This window comes from Boleophthalmus pectinirostris, unplaced genomic scaffold (assembly GCF_026225935.1).
Source record: "Boleophthalmus pectinirostris isolate CB_2022bp ecotype Guang Dong unplaced genomic scaffold, ASM2622593v1 HiC_scaffold_5, whole genome shotgun sequence".
Taxonomy (NCBI): Eukaryota; Metazoa; Chordata; class Actinopteri; order Gobiiformes; family Gobiidae; genus Boleophthalmus; species Boleophthalmus pectinirostris.
This window is the reverse complement of record NW_026571404.1, coordinates 31,684,504-31,707,893: the sequence shown is the minus strand read 5'-3', so window position 1 is coordinate 31,707,893 and position 23,390 is coordinate 31,684,504. Positions and strand designations below refer to the sequence as shown.

At 37.3% G+C, this 23,390-nt stretch overlaps 3 protein-coding genes across 3 annotated transcripts; 1 reads left to right on the top strand and 2 right to left on the bottom strand.

Annotated features, from left to right (window-relative positions):
• Nucleotides 1-975: 975 nt before the first annotated feature.
• Nucleotides 976-10,169, bottom strand: scdb (stearoyl-CoA desaturase b). The gene is made up of 5 exons (XM_055162510.1): nucleotides 9,787-10,169; nucleotides 5,806-5,936; nucleotides 5,009-5,214; nucleotides 4,232-4,464; nucleotides 976-3,764 (listed from the first exon to the last, which is right to left on the bottom strand). The coding sequence occupies exons 1-5, from the start codon at nucleotides 10,019-10,021 to the stop codon at nucleotides 3,565-3,567; spliced, it is 1,005 nt and encodes a 334-aa protein (XP_055018485.1). The 5' UTR covers nucleotides 10,022-10,169; the 3' UTR covers nucleotides 976-3,564.
• An 881-nt stretch (nucleotides 10,170-11,050) lies between these two features.
• On the bottom strand, nucleotides 11,051-13,658 carry trmt2b (tRNA methyltransferase 2 homolog B). The gene is made up of 2 exons (XM_020939641.2): nucleotides 12,706-13,658; nucleotides 11,051-12,059 (listed from the first exon to the last, which is right to left on the bottom strand). Exons 1-2 carry the CDS (start codon nucleotides 13,534-13,536, stop codon nucleotides 11,439-11,441), a joined length of 1,452 nt encoding a protein of 483 aa, XP_020795300.2. The 5' UTR covers nucleotides 13,537-13,658; the 3' UTR covers nucleotides 11,051-11,438.
• Nucleotides 13,659-13,687: 29 nt separating this feature from the next.
• Nucleotides 13,688-23,370, top strand: dnajb12a (DnaJ heat shock protein family (Hsp40) member B12a). The gene is made up of 9 exons (XM_020939644.2): nucleotides 13,688-13,871; nucleotides 14,184-14,361; nucleotides 15,077-15,222; nucleotides 15,302-15,478; nucleotides 16,230-16,309; nucleotides 16,393-16,502; nucleotides 17,472-17,644; nucleotides 19,099-19,240; nucleotides 22,471-23,370. Exons 1-8 carry the CDS (start codon nucleotides 13,739-13,741, stop codon nucleotides 19,218-19,220), a joined length of 1,119 nt encoding a protein of 372 aa, XP_020795303.1. The 5' UTR covers nucleotides 13,688-13,738; the 3' UTR covers nucleotides 19,221-19,240; nucleotides 22,471-23,370.
• Nucleotides 23,371-23,390: the final 20 nt, after the last annotated feature.

Genomic DNA, 23,390 nt, shown 5'->3' with positions numbered 1-23,390 from the left:
GGCGCATGGTTTGGCTGTGCGTAATAGTTATGCGTAATGGATGTGTGTAATTAGGATAGATGCGCCACTGTAAAAGGCGCATACCACTTGTCGGGTAGATTGACAGGAGCAGCTATTAGATTCTGTACACCACATATCTTCATTACGCACGGTTTAAAAGGTCTTTGATGTTGAGAACTTTGCGTAGTATTATTACCTGAGCCGATAGGTGGCGCTTTTCTACAATTTCAGCACAAAATATCCTGCCCATTAGAATACTGTACTTCTTATGCAAGCTCGTTGTGTCGATGTATCTAGTCAAAAGACTTTCAGGTGAGATGAGAATACTGATTATTGTATTATTATTATCATTATAGAACCTGTAAATTCCAGAAAGGCCTCAAAAAGTACCTCTTGTATCTTTTTGCGGTGAGGCAGTTATGCTCTGACATGTTTTCCTAGCAGGTAAAAAGTCCGTAAATAGAGTAAGAATACACAATGCAGGATCTAGACTAGGAAGTGTTATACTGAAACTTGAGAATTAGGTTTTGCAACAGTAATTCACCACATAGATATTTCTCTGGAATTTTAAACTACAAAAAGATTTGGGCCTATATTTCAAAAGTATATGGTACAAGAAATAGACGTACAAATGTTTAGATTTTGAGCAGTCCCATCGCTGGAAGATATAAAAGCTGCTGGGCCGGTGCCATCTTCTGGACATATGAAGAACTGCGTAGCCTACTAATTTGTGTTGCATTGTACTTAAACGATTATGGAAAAGACATTATTATATGTAAAGGGATATCTTGCAGGCCAGGTTGTATACACTTTGAAAACAGTGGCATGGTTAGATGAGAACTGAGTGTACCTTCTATCTCATTATAATGAAAAACAATAAAAACAGAATGTTGGATTACATATCAGAACGTTTCTTTTATTATTTTACAAAAACTGTAAAATATGTTAACACAATGTGTACAGTATTTTCTTATAATTCATCAGTGCTGTACTCCTGACACAAACCCTCATGGATCATATCAAAACAATGTAAGACAAGACAATTTTGGACAAATAATCCAAAATTATGTTTCCATTCGTCATTCACTGAGTCGATATAGTAATTATCATGACAAGCCTACATGGATCTGTTCAGAAGGACACCTGATATGGATGTGGCTTTCGAGACCATAGTAGTTTAGCTAAGATGTGTTATTATTTAAATTTTTGTGTTGGTTGATGTGTTGGTTTGGTGTTTGTTCAGACACCACATAAATTGTCATATCCGATTTATGACTTCAGATAGTTACTGTGCAAGCTGAACAATGCAATTCAAACTTTCTTTTGTAGTAATAAATATAGACTGATAACGCTGTTCTCACAAATCTTTATAAAGAATGTAACAAAGTGCCAGGAGTATAGACTGCAAATGAAAAACATGAATAAATAAAATATTAACAGATTTGACCTATAATAATAGTTGTCTCATCTGTGCATTTTCAGTTCAAGGTAGGGTATGTAGCCTGCATTAAAAGGGGAACTACAATCACAACTGATCGTGGGCTGTCAGTGCCTTAACCTGTATGTAGAGGACAAATACAAGTTTTAGGTCAACTAGTTTTAGTCGTAGGATCTGGCAGCCGCAATGTGTGGCTCATACTGCTTTCTTATTGGATAATCAGCTTTTAAAGGGCCCACATTACGCTGTTTTTGATCTATGTTATAATGTTGCTTCCTCATCAAAACCATGAATTTCATTCACATTCACACGAGTTCTTCTCGTACATAGAAAACACCCCACCTTCCACCTAGTGATGTCATATGCTAACACAGGAAGTGCTCCTCTGTCTTTTTAAATATCTTCATTAGAATCATTTGGATAATTTGAGCACTGGAATTATAAATCTCTACTGAACTGAAGGGAAAAGGTAGCTGTTCACTTGAAAACTATCACTTCATGACATCACAAGGTGGAACAGAGCATTTTGAGCTTTGGAAATGTAAAGAAACTAACAATACAGGATTACTCAAATATGTGTGAATGAAACAAAACACAACTCTGGGTATATTTTTGATGAGGTAACAACATTATAACATGGCTTAAATCTCACAGGGGATCTATTTTCTGCAATATGGGACCTTTAAGATCCAAAACAACACAACCTCCATGTCCAAAGATTTTGAATCAAGAACAAATCAACATGTCAAGTATTATCAGTAAAAGTAATATATTTGATTTTAACTCATTTACCAGTTTACATGTTTATGAAATTTGAAATCAAAGTTCTACATTGCCTCCCTTTAAACAAGTCATTAAAGGCCCTGTGCCTGATTTTTCCCATGTATTCAAGCACGATCTGTCTCGCCCCAGTACTGACATATTATATACAGCTGTTGAGGTCTCTTTAGAAATCTCTTTACTGTCAGATAATTAGGAAGTGTGCATTAGAATGCTAGTAGTTGTTACGGTCATGGCAAAACTCCGCTCTGGTCTCTAAAAGTTGTTAAAAGTGCCTCATAGTAAACTCATCATAGTGAATAATTAGGATGCTCAGAATGCAAAAGGTAAGTGAGGAATAACTTTGGAGCACTGCAAACCGTTTAAACAGAACTAGTTCTGTTTTACATGTTATGACAGTAAAAATCAGGTACAGTGCCTTAAAGGTGCACTATGTAACTTTTCTGGTGGAGGGTCTCTACGGTGATGTAATTGCTTTGCTTGGAATGTTTCACCATATCATATTAAACTTAACTATCTCCATAGAAACAAGCAGGAGATTCCACCTGACCAAGATACCGGTCAGATCTGTGTAGAAGATGGCCTGCTGACTGTAGGTGTGCAAGTTCTTAGAGCTATTTTTTTTAAAACATAAATGAATGACTGAAGGAAGATGGATAAGTGTAATGCCACATAGTGAAACATTTCAGACAAAGTAATATCTCCATCGAGACAAGCAGGTGTTGGACCCTTTACCCGAAAGTTACACAATGCAGCTTTAAATAAAGCATTCAAAACGCACACCAAAAACATTAATTTGTCACAAAATATTATAATAGTCACTCCAATCCTGGCAGTAGCACTGACTTTGTCAGTTTAAAGGGCCCATATTACGTTATTTTCTGATCTATGTTATAATGTTGTCGCATCATCAAAAACATACCTGAAGTTGTGTTTTGTTTCATTCACACATGTTTAACACATTAACTCAGCCTATTTATGCTGAGTTCTTCTCTTGAGCAGAAAACACTGTACCACCTTGTGATGTCATATGGTAGGAAGTGCCCCACTGTATTTTTTTTCACTAGAAGCACTTGAATGATTCTGAACCGGAATTGCCTCTCTGTATTGAACTAAAGGTAAAAGGAGCTGTTAACTTGAAAACTACCACTTCATGACATCACAAGATGGAACAGAGCATTTTGAGCTTTGGAGATGTAAACAGCCTAACAATAAGGAATTACTCAAACATGTGTGAATGAAACAAAACACAACTCCAGGTATGTTTTTGTTGACAACATTATAACATGGCTTAAATCTCACAAGAGTCCATGTTGTGTAATATAGGACCTTTAAATAGAAAGAACTTAGTCACTGTTGTTGCTTCCGCTGCCTGTCCGTTGTTTACGGGCTAGGATCATCTCTTTGGAGACTTTTTTGCGATCCGAAGCGAAACCCAGGAAGCACATGAGGTCTATGAACGCTGTGGTGGGGTTGAGCCTCCAGCCAAACTCACTGGTGCCATAGTCGAAAGGAAAAGTGTGGTGGTAGTTGTGGAAGCCTTCACCTGAAGAAGAAGGAAAATTAAAGCCACAAGCGTCACTGAACAGAACACTGAACATGGTTAAAAATACCATATGGTTACCAAACAAATCTTTCTACCAAACAAACTGTGTACATTTGGAAGAGCTAAAACTTTGACCCTTCATGCAAAATGTTGTGTTTTGTAGGGGGCGAATCGCGCATATTGGGCTTTGTATGTGCAAACAGGAGCAAATTTGGACATTAAACAATTGGTTTACCAAAGATTGGCAATTCCAAGTCTGGAATCATTCAAATGATTTTAGTAAAGGTGTATGGAGTTAAAACACAACGCGTCCTGTACCACATGGCATCAGAAGGTGGAACACAAGGTTCCACAAGGTGGAAAAAAATATGTTTGTGTCATTAACATGTGTGAATGATACAAAACACAACTCCAGGTATGTTAGGCAGATTTCTCCATTGTCACTTTAATAAGAGCTTGGTTCTTACCCATAGCGCTAAATGCCACCATATGGTTCTCTCGAGGGTTGATGGTGACATCATAAGGCCGGTTGCCCCACATGTGAGCGGCACTGTTCACCAGCCAGGTGGCATTCAGCTGCAGTGCGTATCGGAAGAGTCCAGGAAGGAAATACGCCACCTCCAGAGACTCGCCCCAGCCCCACCATGGCACCAGAGTGGGCAGAACAAAGCACATGACCACCAAAGACAGGAGGCTGTGTCTGCAGACAGAGGGGGCAGAGATCAAGAAATGTTCAGGAAAGGTCACATTTTGTCCTGTTAATGGGTTTCCTTTTTTATTATTGATACTTTTCTCAAATGAGTGTGTAGTTTGGATACTAGTTTAAGTATCAGATTTGTATCAGATTTGTAATACCTTTGACAAACTCAGTTACAATTTTGTGTTCATTATCTTTTTAAATAGATCAGAGTTGCCACATGTGCTTCTTTATAGCAACTTCAGGCTTTTTTGGGCTTCTTTTTTACTATTCTGTTTCATGATATAGATAATGACTGAAATGTGAGCTACTGATGTTGTTATTGTTGATATACAAATTTTGTTACACATCTTGTTAGCGCTTGTTCAAGTGGTGATACAAAATACTAAACTGATTGCTTCTTTTTTGTGGCTTCGTTTTGTGTGGTTTGGAACAGTTTTGGACTTTTTTCAAAGGCTTGGTCACCTGCTGCTTTCTGAAAAGCTGGCGACCCTAACACAGACTTGTAAAGTATATGTGACAGAGAATTTTTGATAACAGAATTTACCTTCTCTGAAACATCACCACTTGGTCCTCCTCCAGGTCAGACATGTCCAGCTTCTGCCCCTTCTCTTTGACATCTGGATGTTTGCGCACCAGCAGCCAGCCCACATGGGAGAAGAAGAAGCCCCGTGTTGCATTATGGGGGTCCGCATCAGTCTCCGAGTACTTATGGTGCACGCGGTGGTCTCTGGCCCACTCGTAGATGTCATTCTGCACATGAGCAAGAGCAGGGAGGATTAGGTGAGATAGACTTAAATATGAATGCGTCCGATCACCAGATTAAGGTCACTAAACATGTAAAAGCACTCAGATCATATGATTATTTTACATATATATGCAGTAGGTATCAGATATCAGCTTCCAAATACCAGTTCATAACCTGTTTTTACTGGTTAATAAGACTATTCACTGGTTGTAGCTGGCTCAAAAAGTCTCATAGTATTTGAACTTTTTATACTAAAGTTTTTCTATTGTACTTGAAAGATAAATAACAGCTACGTAACACATGTGGATCAGTTTTGTCTTATTTTATTTTGTTTAAAGGAAATGCTGTTTTCAGTCTGTGTGCTGGTATAGTATAAAAATCGGTATCAGAACTAAAAAAAGCTGGATCAGTGCATCCCTAATGCATTTGAGTTATGTGAATAGAGCATTTTTGACTTGTAGACCAACTAATAATAAAGGATTATTTAAATGTGTGAATGAAACAAAAGACAAGTCCAGGTCTGTTTTTCTATTCTAAAAATGTTGCGTAATATAATAGTTGTAGCAGTAGTGCCAGTTTAGGCCACAGTGGATTACCTGGAAAGCCATGGAGTTGCCGAGAGCGAGGAAGACTCTGAGTGGAAAGGAGGCCTTGTAGGATCTGTGACTCCACAGTCTGTGGGCGCCAGCAGTCACCCCGAGACCACTGAAGACGTAGCACAGAGCAGCTGCAATAGAAACAGGGAGGGTACAAAAGTGTTACTCTCAAAAGTGTTACACTTAAACCAAATACCTAAACAAATACATGTACTTTATATACTTTTATTCCATAACACTTACAGAGCTAGGTTTGAGCCATTTCGGAAAAATATTACGCAAAACTGACTCTTTAAACCATGTTATAATGCTATCTTGTTTCATTCACACACATTATTAGTCTGTCCACATCCCCAGGGCTCAGAATGTTCTGTTCCACCTTGTGAACTTAAGAAGCGGTAGCTTTCAAGTTAACAGCTACAATTCACCCTTTTATTCGATACAGATTTGCAATTCCAGGGCCGAATTTATCCAGATAATTATAGTAAAAGCGAATATGGAGTTTAAAAACACAGTAGAGCAAATCCTGTATTACCACATGACATCACAAGGTGGAACAAGGTGTTTTCTATTTTTGTGTTAAACTTGTGGATGAAACAAAACGCAACTCAAACAGTTATGTTTGTGATGATGAAATAACATTATAACATAGACTAAATATAGTGTAATATGGGCCCTTTAATAATAAAATTCTGTCCAAAGTTCACATTTTAAGCATGTCCAGGCGTATTGACAAAAAGACTGAAATATGACGTGACAAACATACACAAAAACTACATTTAAGAACATGTACAGATCTGAACTACAGGGTTAGCAGTTTGTATGTAAAAATCATTTATTTCCTTTGTGTGGGAAATGGGAGTCTGCCAGCGTCACTTACAATGGGATGTCTATAATGGAACTGAGTGATTGTGCTTTGTCCTGTGGAGCAGCTTCGTAATGGAATAAGAGGCTAAGACGAGGCACGCAGAGTGGAAACAGAGTCAGGGCTGTGGAGAAATTCTTGTCATGCTTCACTTGTATCTTCTATATGGGCCACATGCTATATATGATCACCATATACACACAGGCCTATCTGCTCAGTGGTACGTTTCAGAGAGTTTTGAATCATGGCAACTGCAGTTACAATATATTTTGATTTGTTAAAGGTGCATTGTGTTACTTTTCTGCTTGTCTCCATGGTGAAGTTATTGCTTTGCCGAGGATGTCCCACAGTATGGCATTAAATAAATATATCTTGTATTAAACAGTTACTGTCCCATTTCTCCTCAAATCTGACCTGTAACTTGGCCTGGTGAGGTGGCCTGCTTGTCTCCATGGTAATAGTTCAATTAAATGCCATACTGTAGGAAAAAAACAATAACACGTACATGGAATCAAACAGGTGGTGGACCCTCTAATAGAAAAGTTATACAGTGCACCTTTAAAGAATACACATTGTGTTTCAGTCTACTGCATGTAGTTAACTGTTAATTGACAGCTGTAAACATCAACTCCGATGGATAGCTGCACATCACACAAGTGACTCGCAGATTTTTTTTCTACATGTATCACTGATTTGAAAAATTTTTATGGAGAACAAAGTCAGTACCAGACAGTGAGCATTTGCTAGTGGGATTGAATGGTCAATATATCGTTTGGAAAATAAATTCAAACTAGCTCAAACGTGCTTATAACTCCAAATACCAATCTTGTTCCATTACTGACCTCTTGTGGTGAATGACCCTATCTTGCAATTGTACAGAATGTGGAAGCTGTTGTATTTTCCTAGTGGAAGAAATTTGAATTAAATGAATCCCTCAGTCGACTAGGTAGGTTCCATAATGGTCTATGGACGTGTCTATGTGGAACTTTAGGAGGCAGGAGTGCTGCTTGGATGTATAAAGATTGTGCAAATTGTCCTTTTGGTGCTCTTCAGTATAGGGACCAGTCTCAAATACAGTTGAAAAAGCAGAGGGACTCAGAAATTACAAAAAAATTAAAAGCCTTTAATACCACATGGCAGATAAAGTTGAAATTCACACCAACTCGAGATGGCCATCACAGTGCAAATTAAAAATGTGCACTGTGATAGCTATTTCAAATTTGCCATGATGAAGGCTGAAGGGCCAAAACATGTTGCCATGATTTGAACTTTATCTGCCATGTTTTAAAGGCTTTTCATTCTTTTGTTCTTTCTGAGTGCCTCAACTTTTTCAGCTGTACTAGTTGTGGTTTTATACTTGTTCTGCTACATCTTAAAATCATTCTAAAGATATTCAGGAAAGGTTCATTTTTGGTCTGTGAATGTGATTTTTTTTTTTTTTTTTCAAGTATCAATACTTGCTCAAATCTTGTCTCTTCTCCTTTCTTCTAGTTCGACCATTTGAGCAAGATGTATTCTTTTGAGTAAAGGGTAGGCTACCATTTATGGCTCCTCTATCTCTCCTCTGGTTGTCAGTTCTTTAAATGGAGCTCAGCAGTGACCACCTGCTCCGGTTCTGGAAGTAAAATTTTCATTCATTTTTCCCATAGACTTTTTTGAAAATTTCAAAAACATCACTAAGGCTAACCAGCCACATGGCAATCAATATCCATATCACAGTTGTTTTATGTCCAAAACGTCCATTTAAAACGTAAGATTCTGTGAAATGTTTTAATAACTTGCTGGTTAGTAAAATTTCAGAAACAGATTTTATCATGGTAATTATTAGTTACCATGTAACCGATTAGCCCTGAGCAAGCTTTCAAACTTTAAATATTAATTTATTTTGGAATGTCTATGGGAAAAGGTACACTGCGCAACTTTTCTGGTGAAGGGTCCACTATCTGCTTATCTCCATGGAGATGTTATTACTTTGTCTGGAATATTTCATGGTATGACTTTAAAGATTTTAAAACTAAAAAAATGCCTCACACACTCAGATAGCCAATGTCCAAATGCTTTTTATTTTTATTTTTAAATAACGTTTCAGCTTGTGTCCCTCATGATAGATAGGTTTAATCTATACTGTGGGACATTCTGGACAAAGCAAATACATTTGGACCCTCTACTAGAAATGTTACGCAATGCACCTTTAAATCTCCATCAGAGACCAATATTTTGTTTGACCGACCAGCAGCCTAAATATGCATTAAGAACATATGCATAAAGCAGACCTGAACACTTAAGTCCAAAGGTAGTGCAAAAATGTGACCACACTGCACTCTCATCCAGTGTGGAGTAAAACAAGGTTGTGGGTGAGTTTGCATTAAATTCAAATTAGATTATTTGGGGAAAATTACATAAATTGGCCCAAACATGTGAGCAGAAATGACTGGCTATCAGGTGCTCTGGATTCTCGGTATATCGAATATCGGCATCAGCTTCGGCCATTGAAAAATATTGGTTGAGCTCTAAAATTTACTTGTGGAACCAGGAGGTGGGCGGTCACTGCTGATCTCCATATAAATAGGCTGTACAAAAGCTTATGTGTAGTCATATTAGTGCTTCTTGCTGACATATGCAAGAAGATTCATGAATACATGTCAACCCACTGTACACAGGGACATACTTGGATGTATCTTGGCCTATAGACCCTTTAAAATGCCATGTCATCAGAATGTTCAAAAAAGCCACAATGGAGGCAAAAGGAAGCAAACAAAATATGCTTTCAATGATTAACTGAAAAGAGATCTAATGGTTTTAAGTCTTTAGAATAAAAAACAACCAACCATTTTGAATTCCCTATTTAATATTTTGTGATATTCTGTGGGTATTCCTGCTTTTCGCAATGAAATTACATTAAGTTCCATTACACCTTTGCCTCCAGCTTTGTTTACATTTTTTCCCCCCAAAGGGTCTATACCTGTAGATCGTTAGTTTCTTAGAATTGGATGGGCCATTACTGCGCCTGTATTGTTCTCACTGGTTGATGGACCCACTGACCCCAGCACATCAGCACATAAAGGGGGGTGTGACAGGCAACAACCGTGGCGTCTGTTGCTTATGATGCTACTTACTCCAAACAAGCGTCCACGTCTTGGCGTAAGGAATGAGCGTGAAACCGTAGAGCGCACCGATATGCAATAACGCCATTAGAACGATATTTCTCCACACCAGCTGCATTCGCGGTCTACGTCCCTCTTTTTCTTTGTACGTTGCGTCAAAAACATCATCCACCGGTGCCGTGGGGTGGCCGTTTTGGTGCTGCTTCGGTGGCGGCGCGTGGTGGTTGATTGTTTGTGTCTCAGTCATTCTCGCTACGGTGGATTGGCACAAACAGCGGTGCGTAACGGTGAAATGCGCAATTACTCGTGCGCTCCTCCAGTGTCACGCGCTCTAGTCAAAAAGGTAAACGAGGAGATTATATTAGACGCGTCGCTCTCATATCCGTTGTTGTCCAGCCCAGTGTTATTTAAAAGCGGATGGGGAAATTGATGCTCCTGGCTGCGCACATCCCATTGGCCGTTGGCTCGTCTGGTGTTACGCGCGCCCATCCTCCCTGTTTGATCGGTAACAGTGAGGGCTTGTTCGTGTTTTCATCACGGAACACAATTCTAAATGTCAGGAAATATTAAGACAAAGTATTCAAATCACTGAATAAACATAGCTATCCATAACCTGTTCTAACCTGGAGTCTCCTTTTTTTGTGGAAAAGAATACATTATATAGCCTATGTGTACTGGAGGAATGCTTTTACAAGACAGAGCTCAATTAACTTGTTTCTGTGATTCTCCATTAACGAGCAACACTGCAATTTTTAATAACTGGGATGTCTTGAAGAATGTCTAACCCAAAAACTGTTGCGCTAGTGCCATCTTGTGGACATTATAAATAACTACATAGTCAATTGTGATTGTAATTAATCAAGTCTATTACTATAAATATATACATATCAGTATACATTCAACTTTGACTGCTTCCCAGACCAGTTTTACAAGTATACATTTTGGGTGACTAAATTAATCAAATTTTTCTATCACAGTTTTCAATTTGAAGTTATTTTGTCTCATTAAAAACGAATAAAATTGTCTTTAAATATTAATTTCCTGAGCATAAACAATACAGACTCAAGTTTCTTCCTCCAATGTCTAAACTCTGCCCCAAACAACAAAATGCATTTACTGACAAAAAACTGTGATGGCTGTGGAGGTCTCGATTAAAAAGATTGATTATTGACAATTAGAAATGACATAATCTCAATTCATTCTTGATTGTTTGCACATCCCTAACTCAAAAACTGACCTAATTGTTGTATTGTGATACAATCATAAAACAGAAGACTGCATTTTAATTTTTTAATCCATGGCCAAATAATTGTAAACATGTACATCAGAAGCCTTATGGGGCATTTACATTTTTAGCATAAAATCTTAATCTTACTGTCTTAATGTACCTTTTTAATTTATCTTTGGTAACATTTTCTAATAAATACACTTATTCATGCTTTATTAAAGCACGAACTGCCTATACATAATGAACAAATAGTTTATTAAGAATGACTGAGGCTTGGTAACTACATAATTTAAACCCTAACCTCATAACTCTTAACCCTATCTCTTTAATAAAGTTAGGCTTGAATCATTCTTAAATCGTTTGTTCATAATTTACAGTCTTTCTTCAGGCTTTATTAAGACTAATCAAGGTGTACTTATTATGAAGTTATTATAAACTATCTTTCAAAGAGCAGTACAAGTTCACAGTGTGGGGTGTGGGGGAACATATCCACAGGCACTGCTAGTGTCAGAGTGAACGCCTCTCCGGTGAGCTTCTTCTGGGGGTCTGGAGCACAACACAGTTCTCTGAAGTTCCTCATAGCCTCCCCCTCTGGCTTACAGGACACATAGACCAGTCTGCGGATGGAAGAGTGGTTCCTTAGTGCTCTTACTACACGATAATGCAGGCCTGCTCGAGCTGGATTCACCACTGCTGTAAGGCCAGACTGTATTGAACTTAACTCCTTCATTAGACCAGGAAGGACCACCTCTGCTTTTCCAGACTTAAACTCGCAATTATGCACATTGTTGAGGATTGCATTGTGTCTGGCATCCTCTACAGCTTGCTCCACTAGTTCGATACCCAGGATTTGGTTCACTCTGGGGGATGTGATGATGCCAATCGCGCCCGTACCACAACACACGTCTAAAAGAGTGCCACCTCCTTGAGCTGGGTCAATTCCATTGTGATGATTTGGTGTGCATAAGTCTCTGACTGTTCTGTAGAGCACGTCCGCAGCAGCTTGGTTCACCTGGAAGAAGGCATCTGGAGATATGCGGAATTTGAAGCCTAGAATCTGTAAAAACAGTGAAATAATATTATATACAGCTTGACATCCTTTAAGAAATGCTGCAATAAGATTAGTTTATATACAGTTAAAACAGTGATAAATAATCAATTTAAAATAATATTAATGTTGTGTTCATGTAAATATAGATTTACTTAAAATCAATCAATCAAAACGTGCAGCCATAGTAAGCATTACAAAGGTGTGGTAATCTAAGCAGTTTTCCAGGTAAATAAAGTATTTCATTTTTGGCAGTTCTCATACAACATTTAGTTTCTTCTCAAACGCATAATAATGTCACTTCGGCCTTGTGCCATGTAGGTAACGATTCAATTTGTAAACTATTTTTAGACAAACTTTTAACAAATTAAAATTCTCACTCTTTCAAAAGTAGTGTTGTTGTTTTTTTCCAGCGTTCTATGAGTTTGTTCTGACACAATAAAAAAAATTTAAATTAAATCATTTTATCCATGACACTGTCTGGTTCTCTAGATTTGGCAATTGTAATGGATCTGCTGTTTTTCCTGGTTAAAATGTTTGCTTGGGACACACCAAAATGGAAAATTATTAAACTAACTATAAATGTGTTGACAGAACTGTTTGTTTCCCAGTGAACTGTGTTTATCTAGCATCCATCTTATTTCATAGTAATTACCTCTTCATAAATGTAGGGCACACCATGCAGGAGCTGATAGGGCGATGCTTCATGCGAGCAGCGTGTCATGGTACTCTCCTGAAAAAAAAGCGAGTCCAACTGACAAACTGAACCCGGCCCATTTGTGAAGTAGTCCACCAGGGCAGCCTTGTGCTCTGCCACCTCCTCTGGACATAGTGTCTGTGGGTGAAAATACACAATTGCCATGGTGTGGCCCTGCTTATTGGTTCTTATGGTGATCTCTCTCCAGTGCCCCCCGGTGTGAAACAAAAGGCAGGGCTCGAGGGGAGACAGTCGGAGGAAGTCCTGATAGCATCTAGCCACCAGTTTGTGCTTCTCAGGCATGTTTAGCAAGTGGTCTCCATTCACACAGACAATTTTGTTGGATCTGGCTGTTCCAACATAAAACCCAACCGTCTTTGTGTTCCCATCTACGCCTCTATTAACAGAAAACGTTGACTTGTTCCTGTATCCATTTTGAACTGGAGAGGGCAGGATAGGTAGAACAGGGAAGTTGGGTTGTCCTTTAACGCATGGTGACCGAAGATCTAGTTTAAGATGTTCACAAAGCTGGGAGAGAATTGCTTCTTGGCGTTTTTGCTTTACTCCAAGTTGCTCCTCATAGTTCAGTTTCCACAATGGGGTGACCACGTCTGCCAGTCTTTCCTCCCAAGACACATGTTCAGATATAGGAGGTTTTTGTCTCTTCTGATGATGCTTTGACAGGAGTTGCCTCTGACAGTTGGTTGAAAACAGTACATGTGCAGTCTTGACAGAATGCCAAGTTATATGATTAGCAAACACGTATGATCTATCTACTAATAGTGCCATATGGATGCTAGAGAAAGATACGCCTTCAATTCATGTGATTAAACGTATGGCTCTTCCAAATAAAAGATAATTTCGTAAATTCGTAAATACTTGACACATGCAAGTTACATTACCTTGAGCGTGTGACGAAATAGTGTGCGCTGGGGCTGTCTACGTCATCGAAACGCGTCTGTGGGCAGGTAAACATTTCCGCTGTGTCGCGATGGATTCAAACAAGGACGAAGCGGAGCGATGTATTAAAATAGCCCAAAATGCCATCAGCAACAACCAGCCGGACAAAGCTAGGAAGTTTTTGGAAAAGGCCCAGCGTTTGTTTCCGACAGAGCACGCCCAAAGTACGTCAAATAAGAGCATGTTTTAGGAGTGGAGTGTTGTAAAATGGTGGGCCTACGATGTGAAACCAAATCGGCTGCTGTTAGCAACGTCAGCACTTAGATCTTGTTATCTCACCCCACATGCATGTCAATTTGTTGAGAAAAACTCTAAAATATACGTATTTCTGTATGCTGTTGAATATTGAAGTTTTATGTGATCCCATTTCTCATTTGTTTTAACTTGGGAGGCTACAGGCTAACGTGAGACGCTAACATAGCTTATATTGCTAAGGTGATTGTTTACCTAATGTGTTGTTACTTATTATCTTGCAGGTTTACTGGATTCACTAACACAGAATGGTAAACCTCCAAGTGAGAATGGAGCTACGATGAACGGTGAAGGGCCGTCAGTGAGACACAGAGGCCACACGGAGGAGGCAGAGGGCTCGGGGCAGGCCCACACCGAGTCTGCTAAACCCTACACCGCAGAGCAGCTGGAAGCGGTCAGAAAGTGAGTGCATTTCATCCAGGTGCAAAAACTAACCGGGTTTATAGAAGGCCATTTTCCGCTACTAAAATGAGACGTTGTTTCTGTTTTGGGGGTTTGCTCTAGTTCAGTATACAAAACAAACTGGTTGCATGCTAATGAGCATGAGTGTAATAATACACTTGATCTTATCTGTCTCTGTTATTACGGTTGGATTTTGCCTTTGGACTGAGTAATTACAAATGATAACTCATTCTGCAACAGATTATAACGACAGAGTGATGTTCTAATTGTAAGATGAATGCAGTGTGGATAAGCAAAAAAGCACAATAATCCTAAATAGGATTAACCATGCTGCATGCTGTATGACACAAGGCTGAACGATTTGTGAAAATCTTTCTGACAATAATACTAAGTATTGCAATTGCAAATAGATTTGCGATTTATGTTTTTAAAAACAAATTTAATAATCGGATTTTGTTCAAAGTTCACACATTTGTAGAACAATTGACAAAAAGACAGTTTGTACAGATCTAAACTACAGGGCTAGCCGTTTTTATTCAGAATATGACTGAATATTTGGTTGTTGGTTGGGAAATTGCAGCTTTTGTGATATGTCAGTTCCATCAATTAAAAATTAATTGATTCAGTAATGATTAATTGTGCAGCCCTAGTAGCATAAATTTAAATTTGGATGAATGCCAGTTTTTAACATGTGCCTTGTTAATGCTTGTTCCAGAATTAAGAGCTGTAAAGATTACTATCAAACTCTCGGTGTAGAAAAGACTGCATCAGAAGAAGACCTGAAAAAGGCTTATAGAAAATTAGCTCTGAAATTTCATCCGGACAAAAACCATGCACCTGGAGCCACAGAAGCTTTTAAAGGTACCTACAAATACATACACTTAATTCTGTATGTTTAATTTTGATCAAATAAAAATAAATGTGATCTGATTTATGTCAGCCATTGGAAACGCCTATGCTGTGTTGAGTAACCCTGATAAAAGAAAACATTATGACCAGTATGGGGAGGAGAGTGCACAGCCAAGCAGCAGACACAGACATCACCATCGCGAATTTGAAGCGGACATCTCACCTGAGGATCTCTTCAATATGTTCTTTGGTGGTGGCTTCCCAACGAGTAAGTTCTGGACAAAAGCAATGTTTAAACTGATGTTTGAGAATTTGATTATTTTTAAAAAAATTACTTTTGGTAAACCAAAAATATTACTCTTTGGTTGAGGTAGACCGAGAAATCTACAAATGTTGCATCTGATCATTTTTGTCAGGATTTGGGTCCAATTATGTTTACGATACTAACATTTCAAACTCTATCTTTTGCAGTTTCGAAATAACTCAATACTCAATATCCATTCTTATTCCACAATGATAATAAAAACACTCTCTCTTTAGATAACACAATGTGATTTTCAACATTTCTTTAAATTAACATATAGTTTTTATCTGTGTAATCCCTTAGTCGTCCAGGTATGTTCCATAGTGGTCTTATAAGTGTTCTCATACAGCTCAAGATAATTCTAAAGATATGCAGGAAAGGTTCATTTCTGTCCTGTAAATGTGAGTTTTTTAGAATTGATACCTGCTCAAATGAGTATCTAATTTTCTGTACTTTTTACCACAATTTTCTAGTAAATACAGTCATTCATAGCTTTGTGATCGATCAGCACCACTACTTTTACCACTGTACTGCAAAAAATCACATTACGGTATTTCATTTGTGTACAAACTAATCATGTTACATAGCATTTGCTTTCTGACACATTAGAATTTCAGAATTTTTGCTTCCTAATGTATACTTCTTTTATGACACCACATAACGCCAGTACAATGTTATTTTCAAATCAATTAATTATCCTTTCTTTTGTTTCTAGGTAATGTACATGTTTACAGAAATGGAAGAATGCACTTTGGTCATCACAATACACACGAAAGAAGAGAACAGCAAAGAGATGTACTTTGCCTTGTTTCTATTTTAATTGTTTTCCTTTTGATTGTATTGTAATTGCTAATCAATATTCATTTGTTTTTCAATAGGGAGGTCTGGCTCTTTTTGTCCAGCTGATGCCCATCCTAATCCTCATCATTGTCTCCGCTTTAAGCCAATTGATGGTGACGCAGCCTCCCTATAGCCTTAGCTACCGCCCGTAAGTAGTCACACAGCTATCTAGAGAACACAACATGTATTTATTTATGCTTAAGGGTCAGAAGAGTAAACACTATTGAATTGCAATTGCACACAATTAGCAAATTGCAAAGCCTAACATTTCTTATAGGTGCTTTATGCAACTTTTCTGTTGGAGGGTCCGCTACTTACTTATCTCCTTCTCTCTGCTTTGCCTGGATTATTCCATGGTATGACATTAAACACATCCAGCTAGCATTTATTCATTACTGTGTTTCTATTGCTCAAAAATACAATTCTTTCTGCGAATAGTGGGTGACTCTCCACAAATCTGAATTGCAATGTAGCTGTAACTTGCTTGTCTCCCATGTGATAGGTTTAATCTATACTGTGGAACATTCTAGACAAAGCAATAACATTTCCATGGAATGTGGCAGACAGGTGGCAGACCCTCCGCTAAAAGTGTTTCGCAGTGCACCTTTTAAAAAGTATGATACTTCTTCACAAACAACACAGTATCCAGTCTTATTCTGCATAAAAACTGCTAAACCTGTCGTTTAGATTTGGACAAATATGCTCTGAAATGTGTTTTTTTGCATTAGTTTTTACAAATTAAAAATTTATTGTCTGAAATGCAATTTTAGCATCTGACCATTATGCAATCAGCAAGTGTAACATAAAAAATTTTACATATTACTGAACATTATAAAACAGAGGTATGTATAACAGGAGCAGTGCTTATTATTGCATTTACATAACTAAAGTGCATGATAAAGTTATAAGATATTTTAAAGTGTCTATTTGTCAAGTCTCCTGGATGGGTTTTAAAATGTGAACAAAATTGAAATTATTAAAACATAAATCTACTTGTAATGTTTGTCAGAAAAATCATTACCAAATGACATATTTTTTTTACCAAATTGTTCAGACCTAATATGTTTACCTATTTTGCCTGTTCTACAACAAATGAAACCTCTTGTCCTTACCATAGGTCAGCTGGACATATTCACAAAAGGCATACATCAAGCCTGAAAGTGCTTTACTATGTGGGAGAGCGCTTCAATGAAGAGTATACCGGAAATAACCTGAAGAATGTGGAGAGAAGTGTTGAAGAGGACTTTATCTCTAACCTCAGGAACAATTGTTGGAAGGAGAAACAGCAGAGTATGTTAAATTACAGTCTTTGTCTTTTCCATAATGCATTTCTTTTGTGCAAAGTATTAGATAAGTCCCCATTTTACAGAAGCCTTGTTTTATTTCAACATCTGCTCCACCTGTTATTTTCAAAATGTTGTAAGAAAAGTAAGGGTATGTTTACACTAGCAAGTACATTCTACATTGCAAAAAATGAATTTAGAGGAATGAGTTTTACTGCTCCCATTGGCCAATTTATTTTCTTATTTTAAGATGTATTATCTTGGAATCGGTCAGATATGTCATGAAACGAGTGAAAATTGGTACGTCCCACAAACAACTAAATCTCATTTAGTCAAAACTACACAAATCCACGTCTCATTTTATATATATGTAAATATATGCGTGTATATATATATATATGTATATATATATATATATATATATATATATATATATATATATATATATATATGTATATGTATGTATGTATGTATATATGTATGTATGTATGTATGTATGTATTAGGGATGGGCATTCGATGAAATTTTCTTAATCGATCGTCGAGAGAATTAACGATCGATTATCGATTAATCATTAACGTTTTTATATTAAAATTATCATCATTATTATTACTAGCTGCACTCCTAATCTGCATAAATAAAGTCAACTTTACGACAAATAAACCGTAACGACTCTAGAGCCACATCAGCCCGTTTATTATAATGTGTTTAATTCAGTTTTGCGCAACTCTCACAGAAACGAAACTTAAACCCGCATCGCTAATTTGCATAAACTCAGCGAAGATAAAAAACTACAACTCTTGTGCGCTGATGCGGTCAATTTCTGTCGGATTAAAAGACACGACTCAGTGGAATACAGGTTAGTGTGACCATATTTGCGTTTGTCAAAACCAGGACACCGTACGGGGGGAGGGAGGTGGAGCCTCGTCATCGACATTGCGCGACTCTCACCTGGTAAAGCTTTTTCCCACTGGACACCGAAACATGTGCTGCTTTGTACACTGCACATGGACTCACACTTGTCCCGACCGGAACGGAAAGTGTGGAATTTCTTGTACAAGTCATCTTTAAATACGCATATGCACTTCGGTACGTTGCAGACTGACCGACTGTTTGTGTTTGCTCGCTCCTTCTGAGTGCAGAGAGACACATGTACGGACCCCTGTTTGGTCACGCTACGCACAGCAACCTACACTCGGTTTGTCGATAAAAAATATACGTAATCGATGAAATTCTTAATGATCGATTAATCGACTAATCATGCCCATCCCTAGTATGTATGTATGTATATATATGTATATATATATATATATATATATATATATATATATATATATAATATTACATACACATAAGGCCTAACAAAAAAGCTACATAGTGCAGACTGTGTTATTTTGATAGTTAAAGACAAGTGAACAAGTAAAATAATCCTACTAATAATGTATCTTGTTTTTGTTTCAGAGGAGGGTTTATTGTACCGAGCTCGTTACTTCGGAGATTCTGAGTTGTACCAAAGGGCGCAGAGGATGGGGACTCCAAGCTGTTCCAGATTATCTGAAATTCAGGTCATGCTGGACGGCTAAAAACCACTGGACACACATGGGTAAGTGATTCCAAACATGACTCACTTTATTTACTGGTAACACTTTAGTTTAGGGTACATATTAATTGCCAGATTGTGGTATTAATGAATTAATATGTGGTATAAATTGTGGTGGTCTTTGTTAGTGTTTATTAAGCATGTATTCAGGATTTATTCTGTATTACTGTTTTAACAACTCTTAAGATATTATTTTTCTAATTAATTAAAAGGTTTTATATGTCATTCATCGTGCATGTTTGTTTAATTTAGTGATATCTCCCGAGACCTATTCAAACCCTTCTTACAGTTAGTAGTACTATTCTGTCCAATGCTCAACCGTCAAGCCTACGTTATCCATCCTCCCCCTCGACAATTTTCCTTAAATATACAAAACAATACTCTACAACTTCATAAATCTGATGTGATGTGCAGTAGTTCCACTACATCGAAATGGCAGCTTTCTGAAAGGGGAGAGGCAGCTTGAGCAAAGGCATAGGGGACTTTATTTTTTGTAGATACGGGCCCTCTTTAACTTTTATCTGAATAAGCAATAATAATGCTTTATAAACACTATCCAAAACCTGAAAAACCTTTAAGTAACCACCACTAACAGTTGCCACTTAGTGATTTGTATGTGGTCCCTAAACTTAAGTGTTACAATTTATTCATACAAATAGTCAGTCAATCATTCAGATGTTCTTGAGTACATGATTCTACAATATTCTAAATCCAAATCCACTTTATGTACATTTTACAAACAAAGCAGTTTCCAAAGTGCTGCACAGAAATCATAAAATTAAGACAATAAAAGGTAAATTGAAAATAATTTGACCATACCATTCCTAAAACAATAAAACCAGTAAAAATCTAATAAAAGCAAAATCATAAAAATAATAAAATAGCAATAAATAAGTATTGTAGGTCTTAAGATGAGACTTAAAACACTCCACTGTGGGGGCTGTTGGACATGGACAGGCAGAGCTTAGGGCCGGCCACAGAGAAGGCCCTGTTTTTCCTGATTTTAAGTCTCATCTTAGGCACCACAAGCTGAAGCTGGCCCTCGGACTTCAGAGCGCACGCAGGGGTGTAAAATTGGGGGGAGGTTCAAGATGTATTGTGGGGCCAGTCCATTCAAAGCTTTAAAAACAAACAATAAAATCTTAAAATCAGAAGTTTTCAATATCAGTTCATTGTGCTTGTGCTCTTCAGTTTATAGACTTTACAGATAACATTGAGGCAACCTGTGTCCAGTTGACATCTATAATGTGATGGAGTCAGCTGTGTTGTCTCTGCACATAGATCCTTTTCATTTCACAACCACATCCAATAACTTGATACCTCTCACATAGATTAGTAGATAATGGCTCTGTACATGTGGATATTGTATGTGGGATTTCAAGGACACATACACTACCAGGCAAAAGTTTTGAGTCATCCTCTATATGTTTACTACTTTCTACATTTGATATATCCTACATACAGAAGACTCTACTAAATATATATATTTTTATATTTTAACCAAATCCTCTTTCTTTACTAAATAATTCCATATATTGTGGTACATATAAATGATGGCCAAATTTTTGACTGGTAGTATATTGAAATACAAATTATTACTCTTTTCTGTGTTGATATAATGATGATGATGTATTGTTACGATATTTGTAGAGCTGCAAGATTAATCAGAAGTGACTCAGAATTTGAATGGACACTACTAGTAAATTGCAAAGACAGCAGTTTCTGAAGTACGGTCATTTCCTCCACAAACAGCAAAGTCTTATTCTGCATAAAAACTGCCGAGCCTGTTTAGATCTGTTCAAACATGTTCCAAGATGTGATTATTAATTTGTCAGTCCATATTTCAGTGTTTTTGTCAATTCTCCTGATTGCATTGTAAGTGTGAAGTTTGAACAGCATTCTATTATTATTAAGTATAGTATCTAATCACATTTATAGTGCCTAACAGAAAAATCACAAAAAGTACCAGATGTTTGTTCCTCAAAATCATACCAGGAGTTGTTTAATTTCTCTGTTGCACCTTAATAGGCACTTGCTCGAGAATTGAGGTTTCATAAGTATAATTTAACATAATATACTTCAGTATAGTTTATTTGAAGTAATATTATAAGACTAGGATTGAGCAATTTGGAAAGGGTAACTAATTGCAATTTTTCTTACAAGCATTGCAATTGAGAGTATATTTGGATTTTATGTGTTAATGTTGGAATTCTGTTCAGAGTTCACATTTTAAACACATCCAGAAGAAGAGAATGGAACTGACAAACAACTCGCATTTAAGAACACGTTTGTACAGATCCAGACCCCATGGAGTCATAGGGAGGGCAGCTGACACAAAAGGAGGGCAGCTGACAAACAGGGAGGGCAGCTGACACACAGAGACATTTCACAGCATGTTCGTACAGATCTAAACTATAGTTCAGCCATTTTAATGCAAAATAATAATAAGAAGTAATATGTTGTTGTTTGTGGATACAATTATTATACTTAAAAAAAACTGCAGTCTTTGCGATTTGCTAATTGCGCTCATTATAATTGCAGCTTTGTTTTGATGCTGCCTAATTGTCATTTCGAAATGCTTTACTCATCCCCGCTGATATTGACAATCCAAGCTTCAAGGATTTTTTGTCATTGTCACTTGTAACAACAAAATTACACATATAGCATTTAAACAGTAGTGTGGCCAATGCAATCAGTATCAGTGCAATTCATAAAGTGCAAATACAGGATGTAAATATATAGACTAAAGGTACTAATAGGAGTAACACAACAGCATGACAAAAAGCCAGAGGTTGATACAGCAGTAGAAGAATCAAATGAGTTTATTACATCAAATTAAGAGTCCAGTTATATTACACTGTTTCTGTTCTATGTTATAATGTTGTTTCCTCATCAAAAACATACCTGGAGTTGTGTTTTGTTTCATTTATACATGTTTAACACAGAATCCCTGCATATTTAGGCTTTAGCTTTGGAAATGTAGACAGCCAAATAATACATGTGTGAATGAAACAAAACACAACCCCAGGTATGTTTTGCACAAATATAGGAGTTTTAGGTGTTAATATTCTGAGTTTATAGTTCACAGTTATGGCAGGTGTGAAGAGTGGAGAGAGTTATAGGGGACTGAGGTGGAAAGAGAGGATAGAAAAGGGACCGTGCTTGTTGAGGAGTCTGATAGCCTTGATGCTGATTTACAACTAAACTAAAACTAGCCTTCCCTTATCTTCCAGGTTTGTTGGTACTTGAATCTGAAAGAATGCCCACTCACCAGGAGCATATTATGTTAGCAAAAACCAAGAGAAGAAGAGATGCCTTACTCGCAGTGGGCAGCAGACCTCATCAGGGAACCTCTCTGCAAATCTGTAGACGGACTTCCTGTAGAACTGTGAGACGCTTGAGTTGACTGCTGATATTTTTTTACTCTTCAAGATCCCATGTCCATTGATGTCGAAGAGGCGTAACTACATAAATAAAAACGTTTATTTAAAGGTGCATTGTGTAACTTTTCTGGTCGAGGCAGGGTCTGTCATCTGCTTGTTTCTATGGAGATGTCATTGCTCTGCCTGGAATGTTCTACAATACAACATTAAACAGTTACATTTATTCAATTACAGGTGGGTTTATAGCTCAAAAATACCTAGAAAATCTGATCTAGCTTGTAAATTGGTTAACTTCACGAAGATGGAAAGATTTAATGCCATACTGTGAAACATTCCAGACAAAGCAATAACACCTCCATGGAGAAAAGCATTTGACAGACCTTCCATCAGAAAAGTTAAACAATGCACCTTTTAAAAAGATTGACAAAGCTGCTAATTTAAGCTTTCTCTGTCCTGAATCTTCGTTCTACCTAAAACTTTAGAGAATTCTCCCTGGCCTCCTGTTCACATACTTCTGAGCCACTCAAATGAGAAGCGTGTAATTTTTATAGTTCTTGCCATGTATATATACATTTTACTTTTAACAGTGCAGGATTTATGGGATTAATATAATTTAATATGCTGTTATTATGTGGATTTGCCTGTAGCTGTAGTATCAGAAATCATTGCACAATTAAAAGTAAATCTTATTTATTAAATTAACATGCTAAATTTAATATGTTTCTTTCATTAAAAACTGTCAAATTATGACTGGTGGACTTATTCTTTTT